This window comes from Ovis aries, chromosome 7, assembly GCF_016772045.2.
Source record: "Ovis aries strain OAR_USU_Benz2616 breed Rambouillet chromosome 7, ARS-UI_Ramb_v3.0, whole genome shotgun sequence".
Taxonomy (NCBI): Eukaryota; Metazoa; Chordata; class Mammalia; order Artiodactyla; family Bovidae; genus Ovis; species Ovis aries.
In genome coordinates, this window is record NC_056060.1 from 20,049,881 (window position 1) to 20,067,101 (window position 17,221).

At 43.9% G+C, this 17,221-nt stretch overlaps 2 protein-coding genes across 3 annotated transcripts in view; one reads left to right on the plus strand and one right to left on the minus strand.

Moving 5' to 3' along the window:
* Positions 1-17,221, plus strand: part of REC114 (REC114 meiotic recombination protein) — a 183,228-nt gene that overhangs the window by 41,033 nt on the left and 124,974 nt on the right. The gene's annotated exons all lie outside the window — the stretch shown is intronic.
* Positions 3,140-3,785, minus strand: LOC114115693 (protein phosphatase 1 regulatory subunit 14B). The gene has a single exon (XM_027972171.3). It carries the CDS (start codon positions 3,780-3,782, stop codon positions 3,339-3,341), a length of 444 nt encoding a protein of 147 aa, XP_027827972.1. The 5' UTR covers positions 3,783-3,785; the 3' UTR covers positions 3,140-3,338.

Sequence of the window (17,221 nt, forward strand, 5' to 3'; positions counted from 1 at the left end):
ATTTTGTAAATCATGAGTGAGTGTTGAATCAACTGCTTTTTCTTTATCTCTCAAGAGAGTCATTTTCTCTCATTAGGGAATTTTCTCCCCTAATGTGCTGATGGTTCTGAGTTTCAGAATTTTAGCCTGGGCTTGTATGCATGCTAGATTCATCTGGCAAGGATGCAGGAGGATGGTGACTGCCACTATTAGAACAGGGTGCATTTCCTCTTTCTTTAGTTCCAGTTAGAATTCATGATAATATAGATCAGGCCTCACTGACTCAGGCAGTGTCCTCAGGCTTCATAGATGCCTTTCTGAAGAACCGTTTTTCCTCTCACTCAGAGAATGGAAGAAGTTCTCTGAGCAGCACTCATATAAGCAGAAAACCCTTTTCCAGGGGTCCTTCTGCAAGTGGAAGCCCCCACTCTGTCGTGGGAGACATGCACCTTGAAAGCAGTAGGGCAAACTGAGTTGGAGGAAGGCTGGAATGGCACAGGGGTGGTGGTCAGTAGGTAGATGGCTATAATGAGTGAGTTAGTACTCCATAAAGACCAGAGGTGCAGGAGATTGTTGTTCAGTCTCTAAGTCATGTCTGACTCTTTGCAACCCCATGGACTGTAGCACACTAGGTTTCCCTGGGGAGGAGACAGGGAACAGAAAAATATGCAAGAAAAATATGCAAAAATAACCAAATATGCATGTGGTTAAAAATATGTTAACCACATGGGGCTAAAGACTGGACTCCAGATAAACCCTAGAATCCAAATATGGCCCAATAGTAAGAGAGAAGGAGGCAAAGCATTGGGGCAACATGGTGAGCACGTTTTTATATGTTAAAGGGTTGAGGTGCTTCAGAGATTGCTTTATTTTGGCCCATGAAAATAAATATATATGAAAATTCCTGCATCTGAAGGTCATGACTTTCATTTATATCTGTCATAAGGTCAGATAGTTTTGTTTCCTTTGATCATCTAGACCAGAACCTACTCCACAAAAGGCATTCTACCTTTCTAATATTTGTTAAATGGATGTTCATTGACAGTTGAGTGAAACCTGTACACAAAGCAGTCAGCACAAGGCCTGGCGCACAGTGATGCAGACACCATCATGGCAACTCTGGGTGCTGGTTGGAGAGCTGCTAGGTGAGTAGACACCCTGAATGACTTTCTAGCCAAGTCTCAGACCCAGAGTGTCCTTGACCAAGCGCAGGATGAGCGAGTGTGGGGAAAGGGCAGCTCCAGCCTCTCTACCCTCCCCTCCCTGTGCACACCCTCTAAAGTGCAGTGGAGCCAGACAAAAGAAAAGTGACAGGAGCACGGCAATTCACAGAGGCTGCTCTCCTCAGTCTGGGTTCCCCCAGCTCATCCTTATTTATTTCTGTTTCACTAAGAAAATGAGACACATACGAGCATGTGGGCTGCTTTCTCCTTTCCCAGGAGCTGTCAGCTTGCCTGTCAGAACTTATTCTTGCAAAACCATCAGTGATTAGAAAATACCGTGGTTGATCCCCTTTCCTTGGTGCCTCCAACAGAACTGCAAGAAAGCACGGATCACAATTTTCCCTCCTTCCCCTCCTGTTACCCATCTCCTCTCCATGTCCCTGCTGGGGAAGATTGGCCTCTCAACTTCCATTCTACCTTCTAGTTAGATTGATGAAAAAGCTAAAAGCTGTGTTTTTTAGACTCCTTTGCAGCTAAGCTCCTGGATTCAAAGTAGCTATCACCAATAAATGCTCTCAAATTACATTTGGAAATAAGAAGTGACGGGGAGGACTTCTTTCTGCTATGGCAGCAGCTAGACTCTGGCTTCTTGTGTCCAGTGTCCATATTTGTGGGATTAAAGTCCAGTTGTGGTATCTGTAGAGGGGGCAGCAATAGTGGGTTGCTGATAACTTCAGTGATGTGTTCGTTTATTCAGCAGTCTGGTGGCAGAACCCTGACTTCCACACCACAAATCTCTTCGCCAGACAAACCTAATTCCTTGTATTAAATCTCCTTCTGGACAAAATACTTAGAGTGATTTCTGTTCATTGCACTGAACAGACTGATGCATCTGTCCTCTGCTAGATCCTCTAAGAACAGGCAGACCTCAGAAATACTGCAGGTTCAGTTCCAGACTACTGCAATAAAGCAAATATGGCAATAAGGTGAGTCACAACAATTTTTTGGTTCCCCAGTGCACATAAAAGTTATGTTGACACTATTGTCTATCAAGTGTACAATAGTATTATGTTTTTAAAAAATGTACGTACCTTAATCAAAAATACCTGGGTTTCCCTCATGGTCCAGTGGTTAGGAATCTGCCTTTCGATGCAAGGGACACCAGTTTGATCCCTGGTCAGGGAAGATCCTACATGCCATGGGGCAGCTAAGCCCGTGCACCACAACTACTGAGCTTCTGTGCTACAGTTGCTGAAGCCTATGTGCTTAGAGTCCGTGCTCTGCAATAAGAAAAACCACTGCAATGAGAAGCCCATGCAACACAACCAGAGAAAGCCGATGTGTAGCACTGAAGACCCAGCACAACCAAAAACAAAACAAGGAAATAAATAGAAATTAAAAAAAAAATACTTTATTGCTAACCATCATCTGGCCTTCCAAGTTGTAATCTTTTGCAATAGTAACTCAAAGATCACTGACCACATATCACCATCAAAAATATAATAATAGTGAAAATTTTTGAAATATTGTAAGAATTACCAAAATATGACCCTGAAGACACTAAGTGAGCAAATGCTGTTGGAAAAATGGTCCCAATGGATTTCCTCAATGTAGAGTTACCACAAACCTTCAGTTTGTAAAAAATATAATAAAGCAAAGGCTAAAATAGGTATGTCGGTATGAAACATTTTGCCCAGGAGAGATCTCATTTCAGTTCAATTCAGTCTGTATTGACCTCTTCTCTGTGCTCAGCCCATTTTCTTGGCCCTTGTCTTTAGGAAGTATCTAGTTTGTCTAAAGGGGAGAAGACACTGGCACCCCACTCCAGTACTCTTGCCTGGAAAATCCCATGGATGGAGGAGCCTGGTAGGCTGCAGTCCATGGGGTTGCAAAGAGTCGGACGTGACTGAGCGACTTCACTTTCACTTTTCACTTTCATGCATTGGAGAAGGAAATGGTAACTCACTCCAGTGTTCTTTTTTTTTTTTTTTTTAAAGTCCCATCAGTTTAATAATAATAAAAAACCCCAAAAATGGAAAACTGAGGGGGCAGGGAAGAGGCCCCTGGGCCAGGGGCACGGGGAGCCCTGCTCGTGGCACCAGGCCTGGCCGCAGGGCCCCCTGGTATTGCTGTTGCTACGAGGTCAGCGGGCAGCGATTGTCCTGTGGAGCCACCGTTCAGCTGGGTCGAGGACCCTTACTTCTTCTGGGGTGTGCTCAGCTTCTGCATGCCCCGGATCTTGTCCAGCAGGCCAGAGATGAAGGCCTCAGTGGGTTTGTAACAGTCAACCAGCAGCTCCTTGACCCTGGCAGCCCGGGTATCATCGCTCTCCATGTCCAGGAGTTCATCCACATCGATTTCCAGCTCTGGGATCTCCTCTTCCTGGCAGTCGTAGAGGCGAGTGAGCTGCTCCAGGATCCACTCCTCCAGGTTGAGGCGCTTCCGTAGCTCCTTGCGGTCGTACTTGACCGTGACCTTCCCTTGGCGCCTCACTGGGCCCTCGTCGTCCGCGCCGCCCGGGCCCTCGCCTGCAGCCCCAGGGGGGTTCTGAAAGTAGACGCGGGGCCCTGGGCCGCCACTCCCCGGTCCGGGGGCCGGGGCCGCCAACGCCGCGCCCCCCGCGGGGCCGCTGTCCGCCATGGCGGCCGCCTGGGCCACGTGCGCGCGTCGGGCCCCTCCCTGCGCCGCCGCCTCCCGGACGACCCGCCGGCTGGCTCCGGGCCGCTGGCTCGGGTTAGCTCGTGAGCCTCCAGTGTTCTTGCCTAGAGAATCCCAGGGACAGAGGAGCCTGGTAGGCTGCAGTCTATGGGGTTGCACAGAGTAGGACACGACTTAGTCGGAAGTGACTTAGCAGCAGCAGCAGCAGCAGTAGTCTGTCTAAAGAGGCAACGGGCTCACACACACAGCAGTCTATAATAATAGCTGCTGAAGGTACTGTTGAGTTTTTCCATGCATTCTTCTTTATTTCTGATCACAACCTTGTCAAGTAAGTGTATCAGAAATGCTTTTGGCCATAAGCATTAGAAAACCCTTCCACTTACTCAGACAAGTAAGGAGTTTATTTTTTCCCACATGAATGGGTTTTCAAGTTAGGAAACTCAGCACTGTCTGACTGGTTAAAGTCATTATGAAGAACTAATTTTCTTCTGAAAAGTGAAAGTGTTAGTCATTCAGCTGTGTTGGACTCTTTAAGACCTCATGGACTGTAGCCTGCCAGGCTCCTCTGTCCATGAGATTTCCCAGGCAAGGATACTGGAGTGGGTAGCCATTTCCTCCCTCAGGGGTTCTTCCTGATGGATTGAACCTGGGTCTCCTGCGTAGCAGGCAGATTCTTTACTGTCTGAGCCACCAGGGAAGCTCAATTTTCTTCTATCTACCTGTTTTGCCACGATTAGTGTGTTTATCTTTCTTGAATAGAATAGAATGGATGCTGCCCCTCCAGACATCCCATCCATGTTACAGACAGAAAGAAAGGGGATTGAGTGATGCAAACTGTAACAGGTAAAAAGCAACAGCCTCCTCCTTGTCAGATATTGCCTTTTTTCGGAAGGGAAGGCCTCCCTGGGGTCTTCTGCCTGCATCTCATCAGCTAGAGCTATGTCATGCCATGGCCACCTCTATCTGAAAAAGAAACTAAAATGTAAGTAATTCACTGGCCAGTCTCTGCAGGAGAATAAGGCAGAAGATAATATGGTTGAAATGAATGCTGAATCAGGTGGCTGATTCAGGGTAGGTAGCTGCCAGGGCAGGTGTTGTCCAGATTTTCCAGATAAGGAAACTAAGGCTGAAAGAAGTCACATGATAAGCCTGAGTGAACTAAGAGAATGTGGACTACAGACAATATGTCAGTCTGTCCTGCAGAGAATTTGTGCATTGCACAGAGAGAGGTGAAGGAGTACCCTTCATCAGCCTCCTTGGTTCAATGTCCCTTGCGGTCACCCCCAGATCTTGGACAAGTAATGTGGACTTGTAGAATTCTTGAGGCCACTGCATATCTCTTGAGAAACTGACCTTTCAGATGGTGGTGTTGGAGCATTACCATGGGAGTGTATGCTACCAGCAGACCAAGGCCACATGCCAGTAAATTGTGTGGCGCCAGCAGGGAGCATCAGGGCTAACAGAGAATTGTGCTCATGGTCGAGTTGGTGTAGAGGTTGGTTACAGCATTTGGGATAACTTAAAAGAGAAATGGTGAAGAGGAAATGGCTTGAGGAGGTAGAGGTGGAAGAACAGTCTTTGTCCCTGCTGAACTGGCTTGGGCTTGGGTGGATAGAGAGGCCTGAGGCGAACGGTAGTGCTGGAGAGGAGCCCTGAGACAGTCCTGAGGTCAGCAGCTATTGTGGATGGTCCACCACAAGACCTCAAGGAAGGTAACTATGAAGTTTTGAGCGATTTAAGGAAGGCCTAAATAAAGAGAGATATATGCCATAGTCACAGACTGGAAGCCAATGTTGTAAAACTAGAAATGCTCTCCCTAAACTGATCACTAGATTCAGTGCAATCCCAATTAAAATCACAAGATGCTTTTATGGAACATGGCAAGATAATTCTAAGATTTATGTGGAAATATAAAAAGGGAAGATTAACCAAGACATTCTTATAAAAGAACAAGATAAGGGAAATTGTTCGAGCAGATATCAAGATTTACTGCGAAGTTACAGCAATTAAGACAGTATGATATTGGTGCCAAGATAGAGAAGTGAGCCAGTGGAGTAGAATAGAGAACTCAGGAATAGCTTTTGCATGTATAGATACTGAATATATGAGAAGAATAAGATTGCAGATTACTGGGGAAAACATGAGGAAAGAGAGGTGGTCATGTAGATAGGTATCCATGTGTATAAAAATCTGACTCTATTCCGATATCATCTATAAATTTCTTCTGGTGAATTGGAACACTAGGTAGATTGGAGTCCTAAAAATTAAACATAGAATAATAAAGTATTTAAAAGATAATATGGGAGAATACCTTCATGACCTTAGAGAAGGAAAAATTTTCATAAGAGATACAAAATATACCAATCATAAAAGAGAAAATTATTCTACATTAAAAACTTCTGTTTATCAAAAGCACTATTAAGAGGGTGAATAAACAAGACATAGAGTGGAGGGAGATATTTTCCATACTTATAACTGACATTATATAAAGAACACCTATAAATCAATAAGAAAAGAACCTAATTTTAAAATGGGGAAGTACTTGAACAGACATGTTGTAAAAAAGAAGTCAAAAGGGTGAATATACTTAAGGAAAGGAATTCAGTCTTATTAGTAATCAAAAAATACAAATTAAAGCCACAATGAGATTCTGTTACACATCCTTCATATGGGTTAAAAAAATTCTAAAGTCTGGTAGTATTAGGTATTGGCTCGGGTGGGGAACTCTCTTACACTGTTTTTAATTTTTTATTTATTTTCACAGTTGCTTTACAATGCTGTCTTAGTTTCTGCTATACAGTGGAGTGAATGAGCTATATGTATACATACGTCCCCTCCCTCTCGGATCACCTTCCCGCCCTTCACCCACCCTACTCATCTAGGTCACCACAGAGCACCAAGCTGAGCTCCCTGAGCTATACAGCAGGTTCCCACTAGCTGTCTGTTTACACATGGTAGTGTGCATACACCAGTCCCAATCTCCCAATTCATCCCCCCTCACTGTGTCCAAAAGTGTGTTCTCTATGTCTCTATTCCTGCCCTGCAAGTAGGTTCATCTGTACCCTTTTTCTAGATCCCACATATGAGAGTATAATTCTGGTGCAACCACTTTGGAAAACTGGCATATTTGAATAACATTAAAGATTTGCTAACCCTGTGACTCAGAAGTTCCTGAATAAGAAAGTACATGAGCCAGAATGTTCGTAGCAGTATTGCTTTCAAAAGTATCAAACTGGAAACAACCCACATGTCCATCAACAGTAAAATGGGTAAACTGTATTATATATTCAGTGCATACAATGGAATAGTATACAGCAACAAAATGAACCCAGCTATTGTACTCAACAACATAGATGAATCTCATGAACACAATTTGACCAAAAGCCAGAAACAAAGGAATAAACACTACATGATTTCATCCACATGACATTTAAAAACCAGCAAAATGAAACTACTTCAATCTAGGCTTGCATACTTAGGTAGGCTGTGATTATTGTCCATATCATGATAGTGTACCCCTCTTGGGGAAAAAGGGGGGATAATTAGAAAGGGATGTGTGAAGGTGCTCCAGTGGTATTAGATATAGTTTCTCTTGACCTGTGTTGATTATCTGGGTGGTCACTGCACGAGAATGATTAAAATCTGCATTCATGTTTTATGCACTTCCCTGGGTATTACATTTCAGAATTATACTCAGAAAAGACTTTAAGAGACCTTCTGATTTAAGCCCATCCCCATTTTCTGATGAGGCAACTGAATCTGAAAGCTTTAAATGAGTCATCTAAGGCCATTAATTAGTAACCATCAGAACCAGGAATACCCTCTTGTCTCCAGGGTAAAGACTTTTCCATCTACTTTACATTTGTCTCAACTCAAACATCAGTAGTTCGATTCAGAAAGGGTTAGCCACACAGCTGAGAGAAGGGCATTTCTGGGTCACTTGGGTCATCACAAGGACAGGTAAAAAAGCCTCATTTTTCTCCTAGGGTCCTAGCCCCATGCTGATGGTCCAGGCAGTATTAAGCTGGGACTCCAGTATTAAGCTGGAAGCTTCACCCTGGAGTACTTAAGGATTCCGTTCAGTTCAGTCATTCAGTTGTGTCCAACTCTTTGTGACCCCTCGGACTGCAGCACGCCAGGCTTCCCTATCCATCACCAACTCCCAGAGCTTGCTCAAACTCATCGCGTCTATGAAGCCATCCAACCATCTTATCTTCTGTTGTCCCCTTCTCCTCCTCCCTTCAGTCTTTTGCAAAAAGACCCATCAAGGTCTTTTCCAATGAGTCAGTTCTTTGCATCAGGTGGCCAAAGTATTGGAGCTTCAGCTTCAGCATCAGTACTTCCAATGAATATTCAGGACTGATTTCCTTTAGAATTGACTGATTTTATCTCCTTGAAGTCCAAGGGACTCTCAAGAGTCTTCTCCAACATCACAGTTCAAAATCATCAATTCTTCAGTGCTCAGCTTTCTTTATGGTCCAACTCTCACATCCATGACTACTGGAAAAACCATAGCTTTGACTATGCAGTCCTTTGTCAGTAAAGTAATGTCTCTGCTTTTTAATATGCTGTCTAGGTTTGTCAGAACTTTTCTTCCAAGGAGCAAGTGCCTTTTAATTTCATGGCTGCAGTCACCATCCACAGTGATTTTGGAGCCCAAGAAAATAAAATCTGTCACGGTTTCCCCATCTATTTGCCATGAAGTGATGGGACTGAATGCCATAATCTTAGTTTTCTGAATGTTGAGTTTTAAGCCAATTTTTTCACTCTCCTCTTTCACTTTCATCAAGAGGCTCTTTAGTTCCTCTTCGCTTTCTGCCATAAGGGTAGTGTCACCTGCATATCTGAGGTTATTTCTCCCTGCAATCTAGATTCCAGCTTGTGCTTCATCTAGTCTGGCATTTTTCATGATGTACTCGGCATATAAGTTAAATAAGCAAGGTGACAATATACAGCCTTGACATACTCCTTTCCAGATTTGGAACCAGTCCATTGTTCCATGTCTGGTTCTAACTGTTGCTTCTTGACCTGCATACAGATTTCTCAGGAGGCAGGTAAGGTGGTCTGGTATTCCCATCTCTTTAAGAATTTTTCACAGTTTGTTGTGATCCATGCAGTTTTATTTCCCTGCCCTGCTCCACATTCCCTGGATGACCCTTTTGGACCTAAGAGATCTGGCTGGTGTAATCAGCTCTTGTGAATTATATGTTTTATTACCTCTCAGTCAAGAGGAGAACAACCTAAGAGACATACAGTATAAGCTCTGAGAGAACAAGAACCATATTAGACTTGTCCAAAAGGCACTATATTCCCAGCGTCCAGCACAGGGGCTGGTACAAAGAAAGAGCTCTGGCAATACTGATGGGCCACTTATCAAATGAGGGTTGGGTGGTCATTAATTGGATGGCCAGCCTAGGATAGCTGTTGAGCAAGAAGGAGCTGGGAGTGAAATGGGGAGCTGAATAAAGGTCCCATTCTTCACCTAAGGCAGTCCATGATCAGTATATGGGCTTTGCAAGTAAGCCACCAGTGCTTGGGTGAGGGAGAGATTAATGTAGGTTATCTGGTTGAAGAAATCACATTGGAACTGTCTTGAAAGATAAATAGAAATTGATAATTGGCAAAAGAGAGTGGAAGATATTATAGCATGGGCAATGGCAGTGATGTGGGGAAACTCTAGCCAATTTTGGAGACAATGATTGGTTTGCCCTTAGCCAATCATTAAGGTTAGAGGGTATCAATTCAGTCAGTGTGTCTCTCTGCCCTTTCTGACTTGGCATTCAGGAGAGCTTTGCCCCATGGCTCTCCCACACCACACCTCGCTTGTGCAGGGCGAGGTCATGCTTCCTCTATAGGGTCCAGCCCAGCCCTTGTTGATTCCCATATTCTCTGTACCTGGAACAATGGCTGCCCCCATTCTCAGGGCTGGTCCTTGACGCTCAATAACTAGTTCAGTGGCTTTGCTGAATCTGCCTTTAATCATCAAGTTCTCTGTCAGCAGTGTTTTTCCCTGTGACTGTATGAATTCCAGATGACAGTTCTCCCAGATGTCCTGGATTGTGTTTTTAACAAGTTGAAGTACACAGTTCCATCCTGGCTGTCTCTAAGGCCCCAATCCTTCTGCATTTGGTCCCCTGGCCCCCCATATTTTCAGCAACCAACATAATTAATGTACTGTCTAATTTGTTTCCCCAGAACTGTGATTATGCTCAAGGTATCTCAAAGCTTTTTACAGTAATTACTGTGAAAAGGCTCGGAGAGTGTGGACTGTACATGCGGAGTGAGCTGTCATCTGGCCCTTGGACACTTAGATATTAAAAATCTCTCCAACTGTGTCTGCCTTCATTTGCATTTCCAAATTTTTAGGCTAGAGGGCCTTTCAGTTGATTGAATAATGGGTTAATGGCATCCTCGCTCTAATTAAATCGAGATTGTCTCTTTGTGAAAGTGCACACTTGATACTCTCTATCTGGATCATTCTAATTGCATTCTGAGAGGGTGCCATGGGGGCTCTGAAGAAGTGACTGTCCTGTGTGAGGGTAGAAACTCTAAGAGGGAGAGGAGCAGGTCCAGGAACACTTAGAGGCTCTCTGCTGCTGCTGCTGCTAAGTTGCTTCAGTCATGTCCGACTCTGTGCGACCCCATAGACGGCAGCCCACCAGGCTCCCCCGTCCCTGGGATTCTCCAGGCAAGAACACTGGAGTGGGTCACCATTTACTTCTCCAATGCATGAGAGTGAAAAGTGAAAGTGAAGTCGCTCAGCCGTGTCCGATTCTTCACGACCCCATGGACTGCAGCCCACCAGGCTCCTCTGTCCATGGGATTTTCCAGGCAAGAGTACTGGAGCGGGGTGCCATTGCCTTCTCCAGAGGCTCTCTAGTACTGTGTATTCAGTGTTGCTATAAGACTTGGGAGAGCAGGGACATGCCCTTTCATGTTGAATCCCATACATTCTGTACCTTGAACAATGACTGCCACTGTTTCCAATGCTGGTTCTTGATGCTCGATAACTAGTTCTTTTTTCAATTTTTACTTATTTTTAATTTTTTGGTTATGCTGCATGGCATGCTGGATCTTAGTTCCCCAGCCAGGGATTGAACCTATGTCCCCTGCAGTGGAAGCATGGAGTTCCAACCATTGGACTGCCAGGAAAGTCCCATTGATAACTAGTTCTTAAATGAATGAAAGAACAATTTGCAGCTGTGTTGTCATATTAACAATCCAGTGGGGTAGTCTGGATAGTCACTTGGATATAGTTTAAATCCCATATTTCAAGACATGATTTTCAGATCCAGAGCATGAGAAGGTTCTGGACATAGGAAAAACTAGGTTTGAACAGTTTCTATATCTCTCCAAATATTGAATATATGAATATGGTCCCAAAATGAGCATTCTGTTATAACGGGGGAGGCAATCTCCTCAACAAACTCTTGCCTTGCTATTAGCCATCTCAATTCTATGCTAGTTATTCCATATGTCAAAATCTTTTATGTGAAATCCTCTCCTGATACCAGTTCTAGCTATCTGAAAACATATTGTTCCCTCTAGCCTTTCGTCTGTATACTTAACTCTAATCTGTTTTTTTCCTTTAACCCTAATAATCTTTGACTGCAGAGAAAGACTCTGCTGTGGTGGGAAAAGTATTCTGGGTATGTCCACTACAAACACTTTGACAAAAAATATAACAACCAATATTATTTTTTAATGTGTGGTCTAGCTTACAAGAGAGAAAAGTGAATCTTTCATTAGCCATCAGGGGAATTCAAACTAAAACCACAACAAGATACCATTTCACACCGGCAAGGATGACTATTGAAAAAACAAATACAAAATAACAAGTGTTGGTGGGATATAGAGAAATTGGAACCATTTTACATAACTGGTGAGAGTGTAAAATGGTGCAGCCACTGTCGGAAAGTTTGGCAGTTTCCCCAAAAGTCAAACATAGCATTATTATATTACCCAGGAATTCCACCCAAGAGGATTAGAAAGCATGTGTTCAAACAAAACCTTATGCACAGATGTTCATTACAGTATTATGCATAATAGTCAAAAAGTAGAAAACACCTAAATGTCCATCAACTCAAACGGATAAACAAAGGAGAGTCATGCAATGAAATGTTAGTACACTTTATCTCAGGTTGCTTTTTCCCTCAACAAAAGTTGATGACCAGATGTACCGCATAGAGTTCTGTCTATTAGGAGGTTTATGGCCTTGAGTGGAGCCATAATGGGTCAGCAGTACATCTTTGGCTCATAGCAACAAATCATTCATGAATGAGAATCAGGTTTAAAAAATTTTTTTATATTAGCTGGTCATTTAGAGCTCCCCATGAGGTCTTAGGTCTGAGCTGAGGGAGAGGTATTAGTACCACAGAAGGAGGTGGCGTGGGGATTTGGAACACCTGATAGTGTAAATTATTTGAGCTCTCCAGTTTTGTTTGAACTCAGTTCTCTCCTACGATTGATTACTGCTGTGCCCCTCAAGCTTGTGACTCAGTGGAAGTGACGGGATCCAACCTTCATAAGTTACATCGTCATCTGGTGCCCCATGGTCGTATACTCCGCTTCTGCCAGGGCTCAGTGGCATGCCAGGAGCTGTTGCTTGAATGATGAACATCTCTCTGCTGCAGACAGCATAGCTTTGAGTAGTCCAGAACCTCAAGAATTCGTCCTGCTACTGTCTCCCAATAGAACTTGCCAGAGATTCCATGCAGCACCTTTATCTGCCAGAGATACTTCTAGCCCCATTGACCTCTGTGGGTTATATGAGCCCAGAGCCTTTTGTGACAGCCTGGACCTACTGAAGCACCCTGTCTGACTCTAGGCTCCACTCAAAACCCAGTTTTCTGATTCATCTGATAAATGGGACTGAATAATATTCCCAACCGTGATATGTGTTATCTCTAAAATCTAAAGAGACCTACCAAGGCCCCTTTTCAATGCTGGGGGTATAAGGTGCAATAGTCTCTCTTTTATTTTGGAGGGGGGCATTCCAGCACACCCCAGACTATTGGACCCCCAAATACTTCACAGTGTGTTAGGACCCCTGAATGTTTATAGGATTTATCTCCTACCTTCTGGCATTCCAGTGCCTTACTAAGGCTTCTAGAATACTTATCATTCCCACTTACCAGCTCTAAGTAATATGATTTCATCAGTAGAGCGGACCAATCACCATGAGGTTCTGTGGAATGTGGAGATTATCAAGGTGCCTCTGGACTACACTGAGACAGACGTGGGAGAAGTAATCTAGCTCTAGGGCAAGACTATGAATGTGTTCTTCTCTCTGTTGGAGGTTAATGCAAACTGCTGTTGATTTGCTTTTCTGATGGAGATTAAAAATAACACCTTCACCATTTCAGTAGTTGCCTATCAAGTACCACAGGTTGTGCTGATCTTCTCAGTAAAGATACTATATCTGGCATAACAGCTGGGATTGGGATTATAATTTGTTTAGATTTATGGTAAAAGCAATGAACCATCTTTGCCCTGATTCATTTGATTCAACCCCACCTATAATTGTTAGAAAAAAGAGACTATTTCATGCAAAGTTGTATTTTTAATTTTTAGTGAAACCTACATATTCTTTTCCCATCCCGATGGCACCAGTTTGCATTCTCACCAACAGGGCACAATGGTTTCCTTTTCTCCACATCAAAAAATTTAAAATAGAACTACAGTGTGATCCAGCAATTCCACTTCTGGGCATATTTCTGAAGGAAACAAAATCACTATCCTCGGGAGGTATCAGCACACCATGTTTATTGCAGCAGTGTAGCCAAGACAGGGAGACAACCTGTGTCCATCAACGGGTGAATGAATTAAGGAGATATATATATATATCTATTTCACAATCTGTACATAGATCAAACCATTGTGATGTACACTTTAAGCTTACTTGTTGGGAGAAGGCAAGGGTAGGATGATTTGAGAGAATAGCATTGACATGCACATTACCTCCGGAGAAGGCGATGGCACCCCACTCCAGTACTCTTGCCTGGAAAATCCCATGGACAGAGGAGCCTGGTAGGCTGCGGTCCATGGGGTCGTGAAGAGTCGGACACAACTGAGCGACTTCCCTTTCCCTTTCAGGGTGGCACTAATCTCTGCTCTTCCGTGCTGGATGCAGTATTATTTCTGATTTACTATCATGCCCAGGGGGCAATGGTTTAAACCTTCCTTATTATAATGACTCTTGCCCCACAGGCCAGGGAACAAGATGCTAAGCATATCCATCTCAATTATGCAATCAGATACTGAGAAAATGGACTTGGGCCAGGACTCCATGTGATGCCTGGCCTCCACATACCCCATCCCTAGGCATGGGGACCATAATGGCATTTTTGGGGTCCCCATGATAGCAGTGTCAACTGAAACCCTATGTCCAGCAGCCTTCAAATATCTGGGTCTTCTCACTGCACTCAGTGTGCAATTACACTAGTGACTGTAGGTCCCTTTGGAGGAAGGATTGGGAGAGTATCTGCCACATACTCTTGCTGCAGCATTGCAGGGTTCTTCTTCAACACAGCTCAGCCCCTTCGATCATGTGCTCTAAAATCTGGCTCAGGTTTGGAAAATAGGTGAGAAATCATGACTTTTTTTTCATTGCAATCAACCTGCTGCTCACCCTCTACTGATTTATTTTGATCACAGTAGTTAAGCCACATCTTCATTGGCTGTCCACTTCTTGCCCTTAAAAACATCATTGTCTATTAGCCACTGCCCTGATCCCCATGGATCAAGGCCCTTGATTTCCAACTGACTTTGATGTTCATTATGGTAATTACACCCACATTGTCTCTGAAGTTAAGTGTTGCCTCCTGACCTCCCGATTCCAGAATTCTATCATCTCATCGACACTAGGGATGCCAGTTCTGCAGCAGCATCTCTTACCATCAACCCTGGCCTGTAGAAGACCAACAGCACTGAGCCCTCTCCCTAGCATATTTCTCATTGCCTTAATGAAGGAAGTGTCTTCTGGGCCTTCCCAGGGAACACAGTCAACAGGAGAGCTCTCTGGCATTACATAAGTCATTCAAATGCTTACCTCTTTGAGGGTTTTGACCTCCTCCTTAACACTCTGCCAAGGCATCTCCACCTTATTTCCTGTAGACCATCATTGATTCCAAGCTTCAAGGAGCCATTCCAGCAGCTTATTAGTGCCAGCTCCAGGCATCCTTGCCGTGATATCAAAGACAAAGTAATGGAAATGTCAGGGCCTCCCAGGTAGCACTAGTGGTAAAGAACCCACATGCCAATGCAGGAGACATAGAAGACATAGATGGGTTTGATACCTGGATCAGGAAGATCCCCTGGAGGAGGGCATGGTAACCCACTCCAGTATTCTTGCCTGGAGAATCCCATGGACAGAGGAGCCCGGCAGGCTACAGTCCACAGGGTCGCACAGAGCCAGACACAGCTGAAGCAAATTAGCACAGCATGGCACAATGGAAGTGTCTCCATATCATTAAACCTTCTATTACCAGCCTTATATCAAAGCTTTCTGTCCAGTAATCTTGAGATCCATCTCCATATATATATTTGTCATAGACTTGTCATGATCTGAGGCTCTTCGGGGGAATAATCTCTTTTATTACACAAAAAAGACAATATTTACCCCCTAAAGCCATGCTGAAATCCAACCCCAGTTATCAGTCTAGGGCTGGCAATGGAAAGCTACTCTCCTAGAAGTGTGGGGCACCTCTGCTGGTCCAGAGGATTCCAGGTTCTCAAAGGCATCTATCCAAATATGCCTATCCTATGTGTCAAGATCCTGATTTTATCTTACCAAGACCCTGATTTTAGCATAGATTTGTTAGGGCTATGAATTCATCTTCCTTCACAATCAGATCTTGGTCTGATTTTTAGCGCAATCTGTCCTCTAGCTAAAGGTAATGAGACTCACTTTAAATATTGCCATGCAGGTTTGATGGACTTCGCAATGTGTCTTGATTTGATAGTAGGCTGTCATGAGCTTGTTATTTATGTTCCTTCTAGATTTCTATGGCAGTTAACCAACCATCTCTGCTTTTAGTTGCAAGAAATGGGAAACCCAAATTGAACTGGCTTGAAAAATAAAGGGGATCTATGGGTTCATATAGCTGAAAAGGACAGAGGTGAGTGGAGCTTCAGGGCTTATTTGGTTCAGGGGTTCATTGATGCTATTCCCCTTCAGAGTCTGGTTTCCTTCCCTCTTTCTGTTCTGCCTTCCAAGGCTCCAGCTTTATCCCAAGGCTGGCTCCCTTCATGGTGCCAAAGTGGCTGCAGAAGTTCCAGGCTTTGCATCTGCTTACCATAATGTGGTATTGGAGAAGACTCTTGAGAGTCCCTTGGACTGCAAGGAGATCCAACCAGTCCATCCTAAAGGAGATCAGTCCTGGGTGTTCATTGGAAGGACTGATGATGAAGCTGAAATTCCAATACTTTGGCCACCTGATGCAAAGAGCTGACTCATTGGAAAAGACCCTAATGCTGGGAAAGATTGAGGGCAGGAGGAGAAGGGGACAACAGAGAATGAGATGGTTGGATGGCATCACTGACTTGATGGACATGGGTTTGGGTGAACTCCAGGAATTGGTGATTGACAGGGAGGCCTGGCATGCTGCGGTTCATGGGGTCTCAAAGAGCTGGACACGACTGAGCGACTGAACTGAACTGAACTGAACCATAATGTCCCTGGGAGAAGATCCCTCTGCAGGTAGCACTTTCAAAACAAGAGGAAGTTTCTTTCTCATATGGCCCAGACAGTTGACACTTGAGTCTCATTGGTCATATTGTGTCATATCTCCATTTCTGAGTCATTATCCTGATTATCCCCAAATAATCAGGACCCACCCAAAGGAGATGGGCTACCGTCAGGAGAGGGAGATGTCTGGAAAAAAAATCTTGGGTATTGCTAGAGTGGCTGGCTAGGCAGCTAACAGATAAAGATAGTTAAGTGTATTTTTTACAAAGAAGTTGTATTTCTTTGGGAACTGAAGAAAACATAAATGTATAAATGCTTTTGATATTCATAACAATACTGTTCTAGATGCAACAAAAAATATCAAACTCCTTTTACTAGCCCTCTTCATAGTAATATATAGAATGAGGCCAGCATTCTAAAGTCAGACTTCACTTAATAATACAATTAGGGGTGATATTCAAAATATTTAATGAACAGCATGGCACAATTATAAATCAGTCTGAGTGGTCACCCAATCAATCAGGGGATCATTGGCTCTTAACACTGCATCAGTGACCTCAGCAACAAATATAGTCATTATCACTTAGCAGTCACTGTCAACATAGAGTACCACATCCAACCATCTGGTCTACCTTCAGTCACCAGTACTGGGCACCCCATCATAGCCCAGGGATCCTTACTGACACCGAGCCTTTCACCAAACTTGGATGGAGGATCCCCACAGCCAGATGCA

Bases quoted from the DNA above. Each gene is read 5' to 3' on its own strand.
- LOC114115693 (XM_027972171.3), bottom strand. From the start codon at position 3,782: ATGGCGGACAGCGGCCCCGCGGGGGGCGCGGCGTTGGCGGCCCCGGCC.